Below are 19,671 nucleotides of genomic sequence, written 5' to 3'. Positions count from 1 at the left end.
TGCCGTCTGCCTAGGCGGATAGCCGGCTCGGTATGTGCGACTTGTGGTTGTCTATGCACATCGACGTCTACTGCGGGGCTTCGACTCTCGCTATTCAAGCTATAGGTGCGCTTCATGCCGCCGATTGGGTGTCGGCAAACCACCTGCTTGATGGAGCATTGCCACAAGTTGATGTACACGTTGGCTCCATGACGTTCAAGTGAAGCCTCCAGTCGCTGCGAACAATCATAAAGTACATTGCTAATCTCCCCACTGAGGCCAAGGCCGAAAGAGCCTCACTGAAAACGCCGCGCTTACTGCGCATAGGGTATATCCGTAGTCTAACACCAGAGCTGAAGTTGCACGTAGATCACACCCACCACCCAGAGCCCGAGCCCACCTGTACCGTTGCGCCGAACATATGCAAATCCTCACTGTACTTTCCTGCCAGTGCCTCTACGGGCCCTCCACTTGTACGATCCAAGGCCAATGTCCATGGCGTTACTCTGGAGGTTTGTCAAGCCATCGAACGACTCTTTACCCAACGTGATAACCTTCACAGTGTTGCCAAAGCCGACGACTACGCTACGCTTCCCTAATCTGGTCATTGGGCCAGGAGCTGTCACGAAAAGCTCGTCTTCATAAGGGACCTCTGTGGTGCCGTCCAGGTTATCCGGAACGAGTGGTCGTGAGCGAAACTCGCCTGTGCTCGAGAGTGTCCAGGCCTCCCATGTGTCACTGTCGCCAACGAAGCCTCTTCGACTGCCCTTGGCAAAGACCCCCCCTAAGGAATTGGTGGCCTTCGGAATGCCTTGGTTCTGAGCTCGCTGCTTCAGCGCCGACGCGAGCGCCACTGGATCCACGCTTTGGCTAGATTCATCAGTGCCTGAAGTCGTGGACGATGGCGTAGGTGATTGTAAACACCTCCTGATCCCCACGACACTGAGCGCATCCGTCGCCTCCCACACTCCGACAGGCTCGACATAATGCACTGCCTCCTTCGCATGGTCGAGCCCACGGCATCCGTGCTTGTCCCTATCCAGCGGTTTTCCGAGACATATTTGTGACGACATATTGTCGTCAAGGGAGAAACTCTGCATGATCATATGATCTGTGTCTTGTTCTGTGTATGCGACAGCAAGCGAGTTCACTGTTGGCGCTCCACATTGACATGTCCGTCGCATAGGATACAGGACTCTGAAGGAGTGCGGCTTGACATGGCCGATCTGGAAAGAGTGTACGAGCGCTCGGCTCGTGAAGTCAAATATCTCAGCCTCCTCGTCGCGGAGTGCAAAGATGAGACCCAGACTAGGAACAGCCTCTATACATCGGATCTTCGCAGGGTTGCTGCCTGGAGGTGGCCCGGGGTCGAGACCGGCGACTACCTCGGACATCGTATTGCCCTCCTCCATAAGCGGCAGGATGTGGACTTCGCCAGGCTTCGTTACGAACACAACGCTGGTGTCGCCCTTGAGTGAGGTGTAGGTTGTGGTGCAGACGATGGGACTGCTTGATATGCGCCGGGTGTAGTGGATGCCTGTGCGTGCTTCGAGCCTAGTCAGGTGTCCGTCTGGTGTGATGATGATGAGGTAGAGCTTTTCGACATCTAAACGTGTCTTAAGGTAGGCAAATGTAAAGAGAACGGGCGCCTGTCCACGAATATCGATCTTCGGAAACAGAAGGAATCGTGATGCTGGGATGTCCCATAAGCCGATCTGGCCAGTATCTGCACAGATTGCAAGGATGTTGCCGCCATCGTCCATAGCCGTAGCATATATGGGCCAGAGCTTTGGCTTCATCGTTGCTGTCTGCAGCGTTGTGTGCAGATACCCTCCGCGGCCATGTAGCCACAGTGCAGTGCTCCGGTCAAGAGATATGCTTGCAAGATGGCCTCTCGAGCAAGAAGCCAATTGTACAACGTCAAGGTTCTGCGGCGTCGGCAATGTCTTGATAGACAATGTGACTTCGTCATCTTCTGTGTCTTCAGAAGTCTTCGGAAGTCCAGTCCAGAGAAGATAGTTCATAAATAATGTTACAGTCGCGATAAACGTAACGACGAGCAAGGCTACCGGAAACGCATGTGCTTGCGCAAAGCGGCGGACTCCATCGGTGAAAGACAGCGGCGGCTGAGGTCGGTCGCGCCCGTATGCCCCTTTCGCAACCACGAGGATGGGGTCGTAAATACGGGCTATGAAGCTTGAAGCACCCGGCTTGATGAATCCAAATAGTTCCCGGGCAGTATTGTGATCTTGAATCCTAAGCCAATCAGCGGGTGTCCTAGCCTGATTGATCGGTGGTGGGCTCCATGTGCTGTCAGGGGTGCGTCTCCGTCTCCTCATTGTGAGATTTCGGCGAAGCGTATCGATGGATAATTGCTTGCCGTCGTTGTCGAAAAAGTGCCAGTTGATAGCAAGGATGATAGAACAGATCGCGACTGTGCCAGCAAAGCGCGTGCTGAGTGGCAGGGTACCTTCTAACAACGCTTCAAGCCAAGACTGCCGCTCCGTTCCTTTCTTGTTGTTGTTTTGATGAAGATCGGCGCGGTCCAGTGAGTCTGAAAGTTCCATTCTTTGCACGTCGACGCTGAGAACAGCAACAAAGAAGGTCAAGTGGAAAACAAGGTCGAATACGAGGGTGACGGCAGCGAAGACGCAAAAGTCGGCTACCCAGGGTGAAACGAGCCGGGAACAAAAGTACAAAAGGGCCAGATTTTGGAAGGCAATGGCAAGAGATAGATGTCCGACTTCACCGAGCGCATTTCCGATCCGCTGGTGAGGGGGCATCTCCGGGGGTGTCTCGAGGACGACATTAATCAAACGAAATCTAGTTGTGTCAGCCAGGTTGGGGCGAAGCAACGGTGTACGCACATATTTCCCAATCCAAAACAAAAGACAACTCCAGGAAACCATGGGCGGGGTATTCGCGCTAAATCAATTCCAAGATAGGTACAGAGTGTGAAACTGGCGATGACGCATATAGACATCTGCCCGGTGATTAGCAGTGGAAGGAGTAGTATGTGGGGGTGAGCCTACCTTGGCACATATGGTTACAAGCAGGCCAAACCAACTCTTGACTGCTCGCAGCTGCATCATCCTCCATATGACATAAACTGCGGTCACCAGGTAGGAAGCTGCTAAGAACAAGTCATCGTTCAAAGTCATCGGCTTGAACCGGAACTCGTAGAGTCGACTTCGCCCGACCTGGCCGTCGGGCGGGAAAATGGTCCAGTCTGGGTTCAGTTTGTCAGCCAGAAGGCGCGACCGTGAGTCCCAAGTATCTCCCAAGCTCGAGTTGGTCTGGTCGAACAGCGTGATAACCAACGCATCCGCGGCGCGAAGTTTGGTGGCCGAGAAGGACTTGCCGGCGAAGACGGTGCTCGGGCGCAGGGTGACATTGAGTGCCGAGCGGATGCGATTCTGGGCGTTGATGGTATCGAGGAGGTTGTCGTCTTTCTCCAGCGCGCTCAGTGAGCAGTCCCAGTACATCAACGGCGAGTGCCAGCCCCACTTCTCTCCGGCGGGTGCGACGAGACAGCCCGGAGCATCGCGCTGGAGCATGTGCTGGTCGTCGTACGCAGCGCTCTCTCGCGTGTCAAAACCGCCGTTGATGAGCACTTCCTGGACATGCATCGCTTCGCGCAGCACCGGCAGGGCAATTGCATTCATGTAGTCGCCGTGGACCCAGACCTGGCGCACGACGACATCGGCGGGGCGCTCGCCCTCGACCTCGGTGGTCGATGTCCAGACATGCTTGGGGAGGTTGCGGAGGGCAGCGGCGGCGGAGCTGTCGGCCTGGAAGACGGCCTGGTAGCAGAGCAGGACGGAGACGGTGATGGTCAGGACAATGGAGAGCAGCCAATGCCGGGCCGTGGCAGTGCCGTGGGCCTGGAACGCGCGGCGGATGGGGTGCGAGGTGTCGAGCCGTGGTGGTTCAGTGGTACTAGAGCAGCGTTTAGAGGCGGACGCGTGGTATGGGGCAGCAGCGACTCACCCACGCAGCGGATAGAGAAGATACCAGATCATGGCATGCCCGGGCGGCCGAGGGTTTGCGACGCACTCTCCGTCGAATGCGATGTGTACGGGTGTGGGGCTTGCTGAGCATCTGTCGGAGCAGGCGCGAGGGACGGCCGGCGAGGGCGCGTTGACTTTTGTGGGTTGGGATCTAAAGGCACCACGTCGGCGGGCGAGGGCGATGGCGCAGCGTCACTTTGACTTTGCGGCAACTCCCCAGGGCGGTCTTGGTCTCGACGAGCATGATTGATTATTCGTGGCGTTGGCGGCGCCGGCGACGTCGACAGAGCTGCCAAGCGCAGGCCATGTCTCATCCCATCCACCGCACCTTGGTGTTACACCCTCAGCGCAGCGCGCCAATGGGCTGCCTGCCCTGCAACCGACTGGCGCACTCGCTCCGCATGCGACGACTCGTCCTACACACACGTCCTGTTCACGTCGCCGATGCGCCGCTGCTTCGCGTTCGCACCTCGAAGCGGGACGCGACCTCAGTAGCTCGCAAAGCGGGGAATGATTGGCGTGTGGCTTCGTCTATTCAGGAGCTGTCACGGCACCGCTGACAGCATCCTAGTGCCCATCCTACATAGGTTCGCGGCGGCATCCCACATGCAGGGGCCCCGTCCCACGCTGGTGCTGCCAACTGCCTGCCTCAGGTCGCGCGTCTGCTGTCCATCCACGCACCCTGGGTATCAAATAAATCTACACTATATCCAGCTTGTACTATGCGCAGCGTGTACTACTTCGATCGTAACATCCCAACATTGCTGCCCATGCTGCCCGTGCTGCCCAATAACCCCAATTTCGGTCCCATTCACAGCGGAGCCGCGTATCGCTGACCATCGGCGGCCTCAACACGGCCAAGCCGGCCTGTAAAGTTATACTTTCACTTTCACGTGCCATCCATCTTCTCATTGTCGTCATCATCGTCTTCATCCATCTCCTCGTCGGCGTCTTCCCAGTCCTCATCTTCCTCGCCGGTAGCGGGACCGAGTACGTCGTTGAGCTCCTTCAATATCTCATCAGCGTGCTCCTTCAGCCGCTCGTCCTCCCACTCCAGCATGTTGTAGAGCTTGAGGCAGTTCTCCAGCCAATCGCGACTGGCACGCAGTAGTGATGCTGCAACCTTTTCCTCTCCTTCGGTCTTTTGCTTTCCCGCCAGCAAGTGCAGGCACCAACCGCCCAGATACCAAGCATCGACACTGCCGTCGTTCTCGCCCACTAACCGCTCCAACACTTCAATAGCCTCGTCTTCCATCTCAGCTTCCATGAGCAGGCGAGAAAGACTGATACGAGTTGAGTAGTCTGGGACCTTGGGATTGTCTGGGTCGAGATCTTTCCATAGATCCATACTCCGTGTCAGTGCGGATTTGGCTTCGTCGGGCTTGAGTTGCGAGATGCGTATCGATGCGAGTGTCTGTAGTGGTTCTGGGTTTTCGGGTGCGAAAAGTAGTGCTTCGGTGACGGCAGCGTTGCATCGCGCCTCGGCGTCTTCTTCCCAGGACAGATCCGTCATGTAGACTTCAGCAATACCACAGAGCGAGTTCGCTATCTTTTGCCTCTTCTCCTCTAGCAGCTCCTCTACTTCGTCCTTCTTAACCCGTTTGCCTTCCAGCTCACTGATCTCCCTCTTCAGCACTTCAATGCCTTTCTCGAACCACCGCACACTCTCGGCGCCTCCCTCCTCGTTTAACTGTGCGAGCCATAGGAACTTCTCAGCGCCATCGTTCGCGCCTTCTGGATCGATTACAATCGCTGCTTGAAAGGCTTCGCGCGCAGAGTCTGGGTCGCCCAGTTCGACGTTGATCTCGCCGAGAAGGTTCAGTGCAGGTAGCGCTGCAGCCGAGGGTTTTGATGTACCGGGTTGGAGTAGGTTGAGGGCTCTTCGTGCGGCGACCAGCGCTTCTTCGGGTTGTGACGTTTGTAGGAAGGTAGCGGCTTGAATCAAAAGTTCTTCTGGTGACGCCTTCGGTTTCTTCGATTCTTTTACTGCGCCGCTCTTTGCGCTCTTCTTCGCCTTGCGATCGGTAGGTTTCGTTTTCGCCATGATGTGAGATTTGTGTCGTGTTGTGGATGTATGATGTAGCGGTCCAAGATTCCCAAAAATTTCTAGAGATCGGCAGTCGGACGGAGCTAACGTGGGGAAGGCGCGCCCCGCCAGAGCAGCCTCAGCGTCACTTGCAGATGCCATCACTCTACTAATTTCCATACTACTTTGCACAATGGGTATCGAAGATCAGAAAGAAGAGCGCGAGGTGCTCGAGTCTATCTTCCCCGACGAGATCACAGGTAGCGCTACCTTGCGCAACACCTTCTTACCACATACTGATACTCCGCAGATGTTTCCGAGACAGAGTTCCGAATCGCAATCACGCTCGACGATGGCCGCCACGAGGACGATGAAACCGAGGAAGAGCAACGTATGCGGTTGTATAATCCCTACAAGCAGACCCAAACTCACGCCCACCAGCTGTCATCATCCTAAATGTCTCCTACCCGCCCAACTACCCCGACGAAGCCCCCCGACTCGACGTAACACAACCGCCCAACGCGCCAAGACACCAATACCTCGACATACAAGAAGACAAGCAACGCCTGCTAGACTCGCTCACGGAGACGATAGAAGAGAACCTCGGCATGGCCATGGTCTTCACCCTCGTAACCGTCCTCAAAGACAGCGCCGAGCTCCTCATAACTGAGCGCCAAAACGCGAAACAAGCCCTCGTCGATATCGCCAAGGCCAAAGCCGAGGAGGAAGAGAACAAGAAGTTCCAGGGTGAGGCGGTCACACGAGAGACGTTCCTTGCATGGCGAGAGAGGTTTAGGAAGGAAATGGAGGATGAGAAGAGGCGGAAGGAAGAGGAGAAGGAACTGGAGGATAAGAAGAAGAGGATTGTCAAGGAAGAGAAGAAGTTGACGGGTAAGGAGCTGTGGCAGCGGGGCTTGGTCGGCAAGGTGGATGATGATGACGACGATGATGATGGTGTAGACGGAGTGGATGTAGGGAAGTTGAAGATTGAGGCGGCTTCATAGTGACTACAGTGCATTGGCATGGCATGTCAGGTCGAACATATACCCATCTTGCAAAGCGCAGATACAGCAAACCATTACATAGTATATTGTGCTCATGATTCCGGCTTGACGATGCGTAAAGGACGCCTCTTTCTTCCCCTCATGATCGTCTGTCCCTCCTGGAGCGCAAGCTCAGTCTCCATATCTACGATCCTCTGCATCTTCTTCGTCATCATTCTATCCTTCATGATGTCCGCCTGGTGTGCTTCCTGGTTCTCCCTCAATGAATCACGAATCGCAGTTTGCCATTTCACGGTATCTTCGCGCTCCTTCGATTGCGCGGTTATGAGTACGTCCCATACGTCCTCCTGCTGGCATATGGGCAGCCACCAGTTTTCCAGGAGGACCCTCGTGTCGAAGAGCTCGTTCTTGCGCCGTAGTCGCTGTTGGATGACGCGACTTAGTGCCGGGGGTTGCGGCTTCGTGAGGCGCAGGAAGGGTACACCGTTTGCGGAGGCGAGGATAGGGACGCGGCGGGGTCCAGAGGTTTTTGCGTACGGTCGCACGTTGAGGACTGCTCTCTCGGGTGGAAGGCACGCAAGCCGTTCTTTGGGAGGATCTGGTAGCGTCGTCTTTTCGTATCGTCTTATCGGAGGAGCGCGTGTTAGACCGCGGGGCAATTGAGAGATCAGTTGCGTCAGAGTGCTTGCGCTGGCTGCATTGCCAGTAGCGGAGGCATCGAGATGGTCGAGTGTCTATACATTGTCAATTGATGAATCCAAAGCTGCAGTGACATAGACCTACCTCATAACCAGCTTTGAAGCTCAGACCCAATTGGTAAGGGCTCTGTATCTTCCTGTTCCGCCGGAATTTGTTGCGAATGGCGTTGAACAAAGAGACTTGGTCGTCATCTGGGAGCGGAGCGGAGGAACATCGCGACAGCAAGGCTCGATAAAGAGCGATTGCTAGAAACGATGTTAGAGTTTATTGGTAGCTACCAAAAGGCTCGTTGTCTAACCTGCTACGCGGTGTTGTGTCGACCGTTTAGGCTGGAGGAATCGGGGCATGCATGAGATGGCTCGGTGGTGGAGGTCCGAGGCCTGCGCCGCAACGCGAAGGATTTGGGCTGGGATGTTAAATATCACGTGCGCACCACCTCTTTCCAAAGTACAACATTGCGCGTATACAGGTACTCGATATTCGCCAGGCTGGTAACTGACTTCAATATTCTGCTGTAAGAGCTTCCTCAGAGACTCCGCAAAGAACGAGACAGGAGCAAAATGAAGTAATATAAGTTGTTGATAATCCTGATCTCTTGTCAGGCTGTATGGCTACGCTAGCAGACCATAACTCCGTTCCATGCGCATTCATTTCCTTCGTGCATCATATCTTATGCCCATATCATGCCTGATCCTTAGTTCTTTTCTGGAGCAGGCTGTGCGCGTTCTTCTAGAACATCGCGCCTTCAGGTGGCTGTGGAAGCTTCTTGTTCTGAGGCAGCGCCATATACCTGATGCGCAATTAGTATTGTGCAAATCAATTTCAGCTTAAGGGTGTGCTAACCTTCGGAGCTCTATCAGTATCGTCTCCATGGTGAAATCGCGCTTCCATTGAGCCAGACATGGCAGCTTCGACCCATCGACCTGATATCGTCAGTATGCGCCCAGCATCTACGCCTCCGACTATCGCACCTTTCCGTTCTGAGGGTTGACGCAGGGTAGGTTGATCTTGGTTGTGAACTTGATCTCCGGAGGGGTGTCGGGGTAGTCAGGGCCGCAGTGGATCGATACGCTGTAAATGCGGTTCTCGTGGACGCTCTGCGACGGGGTCAGTATGCAGATTGTGACGCGGAAAAAAGGAGCACATACGTGTGGTGGGCCGAGAATGGTACCGTTCCAGTCGGACATCAGCAGGTCGTCGCCATTGTCAAGACCGTATGAACAGGCCTCTGTAAACTCTCAGTACCCTGTTACCCACGGCTATACCACAGATCTACCATACCGGCACCGAGACCCTTCTCGCCCTTCTCGAGCTCTTCCAGCAGGCGGAAGTTGCGCGGAACCTTAGCGCCCATAGTAGCGGTAGTTCTGTGTGAAGGCTGAATAGAAGTGTGGCGCGTGAGGAAGTGGGATGGACCCCGCTATGCGATAGTGGTAGCTGTTGACGGTTGTGGACAGTTTTGAGTGAGCTTTGTAGCTAGTGTAGCTAGAGTGGAAGTTGCTGGCAGTATACTCGACTCAAGCGCAATTGTAAGGTTCTGGGTGGCAGCAGGATGGATGTTTGTCTAAACATGTCTGTCGGGCCCGCTAGCGTCGATGGCTATGACGAGGCACCCGTGGACCAGGGTCTCACCTGGCACGCGTGAATCGCTTGGCCCGTCGCCCGAGACGCGACAACGTTGCCTTTAGCGATTCGACAGAACAACAACCCAATACCCAACTCTCAAGTCACTCCTTTGCCTGGAAGGACCGTCCAGATGCTTCGGCTCCTACCAAAAGAATGACAGCTCAAATCTTGGCGGCTGAACTAGGCAACCTCATACAGGATGCAAAACGCAAGAATACCGAGCTACGCAATGCTGCAGAGACGGCCTTGAAGGACTTGAAGTCGCTTTCCAATACTTCAGAGGCCCAACTCTCGGCTGGTGAGATGCCTGCTGTCACTTGATCTGCACGTGTTGACGGAATCAAGATCTCTCCCGACGACCACATTTCATCTCGCCCTTCTTGATTGCCTGCGGAACTCAAAATGCCAAATTTGCATCTACTGGAATTTCATGTCTCCAAAGACTCAGCGTTTCGCGAGCATTGCCACGAGAACGGCTAACAGAAGTGCTTGAAGCGTTCAAGCAATCTGTACCATCAAGTAAAAAGACCGAGAGGAATGCTTCAGACGTAGCTAACACTGCCAGGCCATGATATCCAGCTGAAGATACTGCAGGCGCTACCTTCACTGCTTCAGAACTATCCCGCGGAAATACGCAGCGAGTCATTATCCGCTGTTCTGCAAATATGTTCAAGTCTCCAGAATGCGAAGAACTTTGCTGTCAGCAACACGGCTGCAGCCACATTGCAACAGTTGGTGATTGTCGTATTCGACAGAGTTGCGTCCGAAGATGGTATGATGCTGAGTCAAGGGACATAGGTGTTATAGGCTGACCAAATGCAAAGAGAAAGCCTTAGAGATTCCCACAGTGACCGAGGTGAAAGGCGATGATGGCCAAGTCTCAGTCAGACCGGCAGCGAACGATGCCTACAAGGTCCGTCATTTCCTTAAATACCAATAGCTTTACTGACAAAGTCTAGATGTTTACCGATCTCATCGCACTCATCGTTGGAGAGAAGCCAGTCTTCATGCGATTTGCTTCGCTGCCGCCAGCCTCGACGCTGGAGCTGATCGAAGCAATCTTGTCGAACCACAACAAAATTATGACGACGCATCCGGAACAGATTTACATTATGCGAACCCAGTTAATGCCGCTGATCATCCGCTCTCTATCCGATCGTTTGTCCTTTGCGGTGACTGTGCGCATCATTCGGATACTACATCTGATCATTCGCTATCATCTTGACACGCTTCCCTCCGAATGCGAGATTGCGCTCGGTCTTTTGAACCATATGCTCGATCCTGAGGCCTCTCAGGCATGGAAGAGAGTTCTTTGTCTCGAGGTGTTCCGCAGCATTTACGCCGATTCCAGACTTCTCCTAGCAATCTATGCCTTGTTTGATGCAGAAAGCGGAAAGAAGAACATATTTGGAGACAACCTAGCGGCTTTCGTGCGCCTTGCAACTGAAAAGCCATCGGCGATTGGCTTAGGTCAGCAGTCAACAGCTGCCGCTGGGTTTGAAGAAGAGGTATCGGATCAAGCTGTCGCTGAAGCGGGCGCATTAGCTGGCGTCATAGGTGGTTCAGTGAGCGATACTAGCAACCATGTTCGTCCTTCTGGCATCAGTATGCAATGGAGTTCTCTCAAAACTCCGTGCATCGAACACCTCGACAAAACCGACCCACCTGCATTACCCGAAACGTACATCTACAGTCTGGTGTTGACATGTATCACCAACATTTCTGAAAGTCTCGCAAAATTCGTTCTTCCCCTTACTGTACATCATGAGAGCAGAAGCCGGAAGAAAACCAAAGCCGAAGAAATGAACGAAGACGACACGGATGTCGCATCGCCAGATCAAAACACTCAAAAACTTTCGAGGACACATTCTTTCCGCAAAAAGACTATACCAGTCAATCCTCTGGATCTGACCGATCATCCGGCTTACTCATACGTGCAGACCTCGACCAACCTGGTCACGGAATGCTGGCCTGCAGTCCTTGCAACCTGCTCAACATTCCTTAATGCTACGCTTGATACGGACTATTACAGGGCTTTGATCCGAGCCATACAAAAGTTTACTCAGGTTGCCGGACTGCTCAGACTCTCAACGCCGCGAGATGCATTCCTCACTACCATGGGTAAAGCGGCTGTCCCCTCGAACTTGCTGCTAGCCAACGCTTCGTCTCCTACTAATGAGAAGTCTGGGATCTTCTCTAATGCGAGAGGGATGCTCAGCGTGGACAGCTTTGTGAGCCAAGCTTCCTCGATGTCCACCGACAAGAACAGGCGCCCTTCACACGATGTTACAGCCCCCACGCTGGGCCCTCGCAACTTGCTGTGTCTGCGGGCTCTACTCAATCTTGCAATTGCACTAGGACCAACGCTACAATCAGCATGGTCTATCGTCTTTGAGACGCTGCAAGTAGCCGATCTAGTGATGGCGTTGTCGAGCCAGAACAGCAGTCGCGCATCTGGATCTGGAAGCCGTGCGGACATGGAGAACAATACAGAGAAATTAGAGGCAGAGACCTCAGCTGTCCAGAGTGCTGCGCGCAGGCTCTTTGAAAGTACAGTTGACTATCCCAATGAGTCCTTTTCCGAGGTATTACAAGCGCTTTGCTCACTGCTGAATGGGGTATCATCATCAGAGAGCGGACAAAGAACACCAGTTACCTCCGGCCGTCCTCAGGTTCCACATCGGCGTCTCGGTAGCGCATCAGGGATCGGTCTCAATACAGATGCTAACTCTCGCGACTCGGCATTTGCGTTGAACAAGATTGGAGAGCTGGCGTCGTTGAACGAAAGCAGATTGTCGCAATATGATCCCGCTGATAGTGGATGGGACATTCTGATTCGAGAGGTTATACGCTACTCCACTGACAGTCGAAAAGCGACGCCGACAAGGCTGCTGGCAGCCGACATCTTAGCAAGGACAGTTAGAGAGATCGCCGAGCTCTCCATGTCCGACGACCAACGCGAAGAAATACAGGCTCGCATACTTGCTGCGCTGCAAAAGCAGATTACCGACCTCCATCATTATGATGGGGTCAACAAAGATACGATCAGCGACACTGACATACGGGTACACCAAATAGCTCTAGAAGCACTCAAAAGCGTGATTGAGCAATGCGGCGAGTCCCTAGTCGCGGGCTGGACCTCTGTCATTGAGAGCTTGATGAGTGTTTTCACCCAAAAATTGCCATCAGCCCAGAGAAACCCGGAAGACGCCAAAACCTCTGGAAACAGTCAAGCCACAAGTTCCACTACAGACGTCATATCAAGGTCTCTTGCTCGATCGGCATTTGCGACAGCCAATCTCGTCTGCTCGGATTTCATGACTGCTGTTCCGGATGCTTGCCTCTCGACGCTTTTAGAACTCTTGCGCAGGTTCTGCTCGCAAAGAGAGGATCTGAACATGTCTCTTACCGTGAGTGATTCTTTTTGAAATGCGTGATAAGCTTCTAATTTGTTATAGGCGATCACCTTCTTTTGGAATGTGTCAGACTACTTACAGTCACGGACCGATCTCTCCTCGTTAGTGGAGATTGTTACTCAGACTAGTGGCAAGAACGACGTCGAAGATGTCGTAAGTACACATTCACGAGAAGGAAAGACTGCGGCATTGTGGCTTCAAGTTTTGCTAAACCTCTCATCCATCACAACGGATGAACGCATCGAGGTGCGACACTCTGCGATCCAAACTATACAGAGGATCTTCGAGAACTGTTCTGATCAGCTGTCATCGGAAGTCTGGTTGCTTTGCCTTCGTACAATCCTGTTCGGTATGGTCGAGGCCAACTTGAACATCCAGAATGATGTTCGGATACAAACTTCACGCAAAGACGACCATAAGGAATGGGACGAGACTACAAAGGTGGTTCTTCAGACTCTGACCGTTCTCAACACCACCTACATGGAAAAACTGGATATATCTCAGCTTGGTGACGCATGGTCAGAGCTACTGGAACTCCTGAACCGCTACTTCGAATACCACTCGCATGCGCTAGGGGCTTCGGTGTTCGCCACAATGACAGGTGTTCTCTCCCACACCGAAACCGCTCAGGTATGGAGTACCGATCCTCTTCTCAAGACTGCAGCAGTATGGAGAAGCTACTTTTCCTCTTCAGACCCTTGGCAAGAGGTACACGAAGAGGACAACCAAGACGCTTTCATCGCGTATGCAGAGGCTTTCAAAGCGATCTACCGCCTCTCTGATCGGCTCCTTAACAAGGATCTGCCTTTGATGCTCGCGAACCTCGAAGCTTGCGTTGTCAACTCGGACGAAGTCGCTTACTCTTCGGATTTGGACACTATGACCACTCTCCAGAATCGGGTGATGGAATGCTTAAGGATGGTCAAAACGGAAGAAAACAACGATATTGCACCGTATCTGATACGTATGTTGGGCCGGTTCATTACGCTGCCGTACACCTCCTTGGCTAAGTTCCCGGAAAAGCGCGGGCCAACTTTTGTCGCACTTTCAAAAGCTTCAATGACGCTGCTGCAAGACATCGTCGTCAAACATGTTGAGCTGAAAGAGATTTATGCGACTGATGCACTGTCATTCGCTTTTACCAGTCTTGCACAACCGATTGAAGAGAAGTACGTGTGGCAACGAGAGGGTCGAGCACCGACCTTATGGCAAAAGGCTACAACAACATCTACAGCTATACTTGAGTCGGTATTGCCACGCGTCAACTCCAATCAGGAGATCTGGACCACCCTTGTCAATATTGCGCACTGCATCACGCGTGCACAGTCGTTGCCCAATGCCCCCGCCTCTCTAGAGAAGGACGAACAGTTCGATATCGAATCTTTCGCTCAATTTCGCAGCCTAATTACCCTACCACTAGGCTCGAATTCTCTCCCACATAGTCTACGGCAAAGCTATGCACGCAATCTCTTCAGCACATCTCTGATACACAGTCCTTTATCCGGAGAGCTACCCGACAGTAGCACCTCTCCACTCGAGGAGCTTTACAAAACACGTCTTGGACAGACTGCCGAGCTGAACTACACATGGCGACCAGACATGAGCTATGTCTGTCTTTCCGAGCTCTTCAATCTCGTCGCCGTAAACGATAGTAGTCGCGAACGTATCTGGCTGGCCAAAGCAGCGGCCCCATACCTCATCTTGAGATGCGCACTTCCCCTTAAGACGTATATCGCAGACCAGCCCCTTCGCGGTCGCATGCCTGCGCCAGAGTCGCAGAGACGTGAGCTGCTATTTGTATTGGAGCAACTGGAACAGCTGGAGAGCGAGCCACAGGCTATACCTGATGCTCCGGGTGTTAGGTCACAACATAGGAGACATTTGCATAGGCTGTACCCGTTGCTTCTCAAAGCGACGAGGGTAGCTAGGCAGGATGCTGAGGTGTTTGAACACTTGGCGCAGCTGACTGATCTGGTTGGAGAGGAGTTTGGGTTAGACGATGATTGAGAGGCAGACTACGCCATTGAATGAGCATTTCTACCTCTGTTGAATGCTACCATCTAAATGTGATGCCCTAATGATATCGTGAATCTCATATTCTTAGGGGATGTCTCAAGGCACACCCTGAGAAGAACGAGCTTCCTCGTACTTCGTACAGCGGCTCGGGCTAAGCGGATCCTCCAGGGCTTCCATCCCCGCAAAAGCACAGACATCGGAGACATCTAACAGCTCCACACATTAACTTCTTGTCGCGGAACACTCGCGCGCAGGCGGAATTAACCATGAGCGCCGCATCGCCAGCAGACAGGAATAATGCGAGCGATACCATGAGTCCGCCAAACGAATCCGGCAGTAGCGCAAAGCGGAAACACGAGAATGGCACGCCCGTCCAGCGCGCGAAGCGTAAGTAATCCCGTCGTGCACAAGATGGCATGCGACCCGACACTGACTCCATCTACCCGTCTCAGGCAACAGGTATATCAGCATCGCGTGTAATGAGTGCAAAAGGAGGAAGATCAAGTGCAATGGCGAGACGCCATGTCAGCGCTGCGGGAATCTCAACCTGGAGTGCGCCTATGCTCCCAACTGCTGCAACTCGTTCAAAGACAGCGACGAGTTCAAGCAAATGTCGACGCATATAACTTCTCTCCAACAGCAGGTTGACGATCTCTTCCAGAATCTCAGCGCGCTCCGGGCCCAGGTCGACGTACAGAGCAACGGCTCCATCGGCACACCCTTCAATCCAGACTACCAGCAGACGCCTATGCTGCCTCCCCCCTCCGCCCGCTCGCGATCGAAATCCTTCAGCAAGCACCCTCGCTTCCATGGCCCGACGTCGAACGCATTCAATGTAGGAGTGGCGAGGTCGAGCCTGAAGACCATGGGCATAAACGCTGGCGAGGAAGGCGAAGACGACGGCATCTTGACCCGCGACGCGACACCCAGGGCATCGCCTCCCATACCCAACGCCATGATGCCGAAGCGCGCCCTGCACGCCGATAAAGACCCCATATGGTCCATCTCGAAGCACGAGGCTATCCGCCTGGTGCATGTATGGCACGAGGAGATGGGTATCATGTACCCCATCCTGGAAGTCGATAGACTGCAACGCTATGCCGAGATGCTGTTTACCTTTGTGGAAGCAGCGGCCAGGTCGGGTTTGATGCAAGGTGCTCTTCCTGGGTCGGACGCAATGGTAGACGATCAGATCAGCGTGTTGAAGCTCGTTCTCGCTATAACACTGGTTCTGGAAGGTGGAGGGAAGGATCCTCTTGGCGAGAGGCTCTTCGAGAACGTGCATAAGATCGTTGACAAGGCCTTGTCTGAGCCCGTTAGCCTCCATGGAATCAACTTGTTGGTGCTGACAGTAAGTAGTACATTCGGGTGTAATTGGGCTCTGCTTACAGACTTAGGCTATGTATCACTTCACTCGGGACGACGAAGCCATGGCATGGCGAGTAATTGGTCTGGCTGCACGACACTGTCTGGAATTGGGTTTACATCGTCGAGACACTTATGTGGCTCTCTTTCCTGATCCTGAAGAGCAAGCGGCGGCGATCCGGACTTTCTGGACTATCTATGTGCTGGACCGTCGGTGGAGCTTCGGCACTGGCATGCCTTTTGCTCTGCAAGACGCGGATATTGACACTAACGTTCCGAAGCCGGACATATCGACGCACGAGTCCACGCCGTATCTCAACGCCATGATCCAGTATTCTGTCATCGGTTCGAAAGTATGGAAGTCTGTCGCCGATGTAGGACACCAGGATAAGATCAACAAGGATGATATCTCTTTTCTTGACTTCCAGGTTCTGAACTGGCACCGCAGTATACCGGAGACGCTGAAGTTTGTCCACCCGGATAGTGGTAGACAGGTTGACCCTCCTGCACGGGTCATCCATCGTCTGCAGGTCGTGCTCTACCTGCGAGCCAACCAGATGCGAATTCTCATTTACCGCCCAGTATTACATACCGCAACTACCATCATGGAGAACCTTGACTTTGCGCACGTCGTAGTCAAGGTCGCCAAAGACACCATCCGCATACTGACATATATCAACCAAACTTCGGACATCTACAGAAGCCAGCAGACCATGTTCAACTACTTCCTGATATCGGCGCTAGCGGTACTATTCCTAGCTGTCGCTCACGCGCCGGCCGAATTCAGCCAGCAGTCTCGCGACGAGTTCTACATGGCTCTTGAGCTCGTCCGTGGCTTATCGTCAAACTCATACGTCTCGAAACGCTTGTGGAGAACGATCAAGACGATTAAGGAAGTTGGGCCCCGTCTCGGACTTGTCATACGCAACGATGACACGCACGATGCGCACTCTTCCGCCGCTGTCGCAATGGCGGGCCTTGCAGGCCACTCGATGGATGATCTTGCCCTGTTCTCGAATGGCCGTAATGGACCTAACCTCGATACACCGCATGGAATGGCTAGCGATTTGACGACGTTGTTTGAGGCCGCTGGGGGTATCTTCAATCTCAACGGCTTTGGGGGAGCAGGAAGTGAGCTGCCCAACTCAAATGGAGAGTTTGTGAACGGTTTCTCACATGAGAATGATGAACTGGCGAGGATACTAAGAGACTTGTTTTGATGCCCGGGTGTAGTTATTGGGCTACCATTCTTCTGATATATCATGGACACTTACGTCGCTCTTGTAATACTCACTACGTACTTGAAATAATATTCTGTAGGTATCAGTACCTTTGTGATTCCTCTGCCCTATACCTAGCACCTGCAAGTTCGCAGGGCCTGGCTAGATCACGTGGTACCCAATCGCTAAGCTCGGGCAACCTGCGATCTTCACCTGCCAAAACACAGCTTCAAACATACACCTGCGACGCCTGACGATCGGCCGTAGTGATAGAGAGGCAAATTCGGCGCAAAGAAACTCTAACGCCCTCCCATCAGGCTCTGCGCTCGCTCGACCCCTCCCCCACCGGCCTCACCTGGACTACGTCTCTCGCCGAGCCCTTCCCTGTCCGCTACCCCAACGCCAACTCACATGCGATAACAAGGCTGCAAGTGCAGCTTCACAAAAGAAATATATCCTAACACTCAACCGTGCTCTCCTCCCCGGCACCCTTCGCTTCTGTCTCGATCGCGAACCATTACCCCCACATTCGCATTTTCGAACCCCTCGCCCTTCGCATCCACGCACGCATTGCGGCTGCGCGTCATAACCTGAGCCGCGTATAGACAGCGGCCCCGACGCCCTTACACTCAAGACAGCATGTCGTCCTCTTCGCAGGTGACCGAGTCGTGGATCGCGTCCTTCTGCGGGCTCTTGGGTCACGAGTACTTCGCCGAGGTGTCAGAAGACTTCATCGAGGATGATTTCAACCTGACGGGCCTGCAATCGCAGGTGCCCATGTACAAGGAAGCTCTGGAGATGATACTGGACGTGGAGCCGGAGGACGACGAGGACGAGGAAGACGAGGAGGAAGAAGAGGATGAGGAAGACGAGATACTGGGCGATGAGCGAGCACCGGGCTACCGACGGGCAGGCGACCGAAGACATCTCCGCATAGCCTCTGATCTTAGTGTGATAGAGAGCTCCGCCGAGCTGCTCTACGGCCTCATACATCAGCGCTACATCACCTCGCGACCAGGCATACAGCAGATGGCCGAGAAGTACGAGCTCCAGCACTTTGGCACCTGCCCGCGCGTAAACTGCAACTCGTGCAAAGTCCTGCCAGTCGGCCTCAACGACAGCCCGGGCCACGAGACAGTCAAGCTGTTCTGCCCTTCCTGCCTAGACGTATATACCCCGCCCAACTCGCGCTTCCAGACCGTCGACGGAGCTTTCTTCGGTACCACCTTCCCCTCGCTCTTCTTCATGACCTTTACCGACCTCGACATTGGCGGCGGGCTGCGCAACAACGCGTCAAACACAGTCGATGCCCTACAACAATTACAATCGCAAAGCACCGACGGCAAGTCGCGGAATACCACACCCTCCAACGTCACCTCGATCAACGGCGTCGCACCGCACAACCTCGCCCCCGGCCTCGGCACAGGCAGCATCTACGAACCGCGCATCTACGGCTTCCGCGTCAGCGAGCGCGCACGATCAGGGCCGCGGATGAAATGGTTACGGATGCGGCCCACAGACGTGACCGAGCTCGACGAGACGAGAAGATACTGGGAGGAGCACGACGAAGACGTAGACCGGCCCGACGACGACGACCTCAACATGGTCGACGTAGCAGAAGGCGGCAAGGGCGCGCCAGTAGACCGAAGAAAGAAGGCAATCCGCACACGACGACGGCCGACAAACGGCTCAAACGCCGGAGGGGGCAGCCCAATGGACACAAACGGTGTCGGCGCAGCGGCGGGCTAGATGTCCGAGCCGCGCTTTGTCAATCGTGACCCCCTGCGTGCCGTTTTAAGACATGGTGAATGGTACGAAGAGGGCTGATGCCCAGATGGCGGGGAAACACACAATACACATTACTATGGCCTTTGCAGCCCCCCGCGAAATGAGAAAAAGGGCGCGAGTCAAAATGGAGAGGGGGGCATCATGTGCACTTGAGTTTGGCTTAGTCTCAAAGAACGTCCCTCTTTCTTTCTCTCTTTCTTCATCGTCACTAGTTTCACGCTTTTCACACTACAAAGGAAAGGAGCATCGTGGGGTTGGGACTCTTGCGTCGAGGTTAGTTCTTTTTCTTCTTGTTCAAGTATTGTTCAGAGACGGATGAAGGGTGGTGGAGTGGGGGTTTTATAGCAGATTCTTGGTATGTGAGTCGATGAGCTTGGATGCCGAAATGAGAATCTTAAGAGTTTACCTGTTCGTGGTTCTTGGTTTTTGATGTGCGGAGTTGGTGCTGTGGGTGATGCTTAGACGAGCATGGAAAAGCTATTGCTGGTAATTTTGGGCATGCCATTGGGGAGTACTATGCGC

At 53.7% G+C, this 19,671-nt stretch overlaps 8 protein-coding genes across 8 annotated transcripts; 4 read left to right on the top strand and 4 right to left on the bottom strand.

The window, feature by feature from the left end:
* Positions 1 to 410: 410 nt before the first annotated feature.
* Positions 411 to 4,001, bottom strand: J4E79_004963 (uncharacterized protein; the record flags this gene model as incomplete). The annotated part of the gene is made up of 4 exons (XM_049353843.1): positions 411 to 2,802; positions 2,847 to 2,962; positions 3,012 to 3,918; positions 3,970 to 4,001. The coding sequence occupies 4 exons, from the start codon at positions 3,999 to 4,001 to the stop codon at positions 411 to 413; spliced, it is 3,447 nt and encodes a 1,148-aa protein (XP_049211463.1).
* An 877-nt stretch (positions 4,002 to 4,878) lies between these two features.
* Positions 4,879 to 6,033, bottom strand: J4E79_004962 (uncharacterized protein; the record flags this gene model as incomplete). Its single annotated transcript, XM_049353842.1, has 1 exon — positions 4,879 to 6,033. The coding sequence occupies one exon, from the start codon at positions 6,031 to 6,033 to the stop codon at positions 4,879 to 4,881; it is 1,155 nt and encodes a 384-aa protein (XP_049211462.1).
* Positions 6,034 to 6,208: 175 nt separating this feature from the next.
* Positions 6,209 to 7,019, top strand: J4E79_004961 (uncharacterized protein; the record flags this gene model as incomplete). The annotated part of the gene is made up of 3 exons (XM_049353841.1): positions 6,209 to 6,275; positions 6,326 to 6,406; positions 6,457 to 7,019. The coding sequence occupies 3 exons, from the start codon at positions 6,209 to 6,211 to the stop codon at positions 7,017 to 7,019; spliced, it is 711 nt and encodes a 236-aa protein (XP_049211461.1).
* Positions 7,020 to 7,111: 92 nt separating this feature from the next.
* J4E79_004960 (uncharacterized protein) lies at positions 7,112 to 8,065 on the bottom strand (the record flags this gene model as incomplete). The annotated part of the gene is made up of 3 exons (XM_049353840.1): positions 7,112 to 7,753; positions 7,803 to 7,909; positions 8,017 to 8,065. The coding sequence occupies 3 exons, from the start codon at positions 8,063 to 8,065 to the stop codon at positions 7,112 to 7,114; spliced, it is 798 nt and encodes a 265-aa protein (XP_049211460.1).
* A 382-nt stretch (positions 8,066 to 8,447) lies between these two features.
* SPM2 (Ubiquitin-conjugating enzyme spm2) lies at positions 8,448 to 9,072 on the bottom strand (the record flags this gene model as incomplete). The annotated part of the gene is made up of 5 exons (XM_049353839.1): positions 8,448 to 8,508; positions 8,562 to 8,641; positions 8,690 to 8,815; positions 8,867 to 8,946; positions 9,000 to 9,072. 5 exons carry the CDS (start codon positions 9,070 to 9,072, stop codon positions 8,448 to 8,450), a joined length of 420 nt encoding a protein of 139 aa, XP_049211459.1.
* A 425-nt stretch (positions 9,073 to 9,497) lies between these two features.
* Positions 9,498 to 14,767, top strand: J4E79_004958 (uncharacterized protein; the record flags this gene model as incomplete). The annotated part of the gene is made up of 5 exons (XM_049353838.1): positions 9,498 to 9,642; positions 9,910 to 10,116; positions 10,169 to 10,257; positions 10,304 to 12,754; positions 12,803 to 14,767. 5 exons carry the CDS (start codon positions 9,498 to 9,500, stop codon positions 14,765 to 14,767), a joined length of 4,857 nt encoding a protein of 1,618 aa, XP_049211458.1.
* A 275-nt stretch (positions 14,768 to 15,042) lies between these two features.
* On the top strand, positions 15,043 to 17,361 carry J4E79_004957 (uncharacterized protein; the record flags this gene model as incomplete). Its single annotated transcript, XM_049353837.1, has 3 exons — positions 15,043 to 15,163; positions 15,229 to 16,127; positions 16,174 to 17,361. 3 exons carry the CDS (start codon positions 15,043 to 15,045, stop codon positions 17,359 to 17,361), a joined length of 2,208 nt encoding a protein of 735 aa, XP_049211457.1.
* Positions 17,362 to 18,000: 639 nt separating this feature from the next.
* On the top strand, positions 18,001 to 19,110 carry CKB1 (casein kinase 2 regulatory subunit; the record flags this gene model as incomplete). The annotated part of the gene is made up of 1 exon (XM_049353836.1): positions 18,001 to 19,110. The coding sequence occupies one exon, from the start codon at positions 18,001 to 18,003 to the stop codon at positions 19,108 to 19,110; it is 1,110 nt and encodes a 369-aa protein (XP_049211456.1).
* Between the last annotated feature and the right edge of the window lie 561 nt (positions 19,111 to 19,671).

This window comes from Alternaria viburni (assembly GCF_023758015.1).
Source record: "Alternaria viburni strain BMP 2772 chromosome Unknown scaffold_9, whole genome shotgun sequence".
Taxonomy (NCBI): domain Eukaryota; kingdom Fungi; phylum Ascomycota; class Dothideomycetes; order Pleosporales; family Pleosporaceae; genus Alternaria; species Alternaria viburni.
Note: the sequence above shows the minus strand (reverse complement) of the source record. Positions and strands in the feature narration are given on the sequence as shown.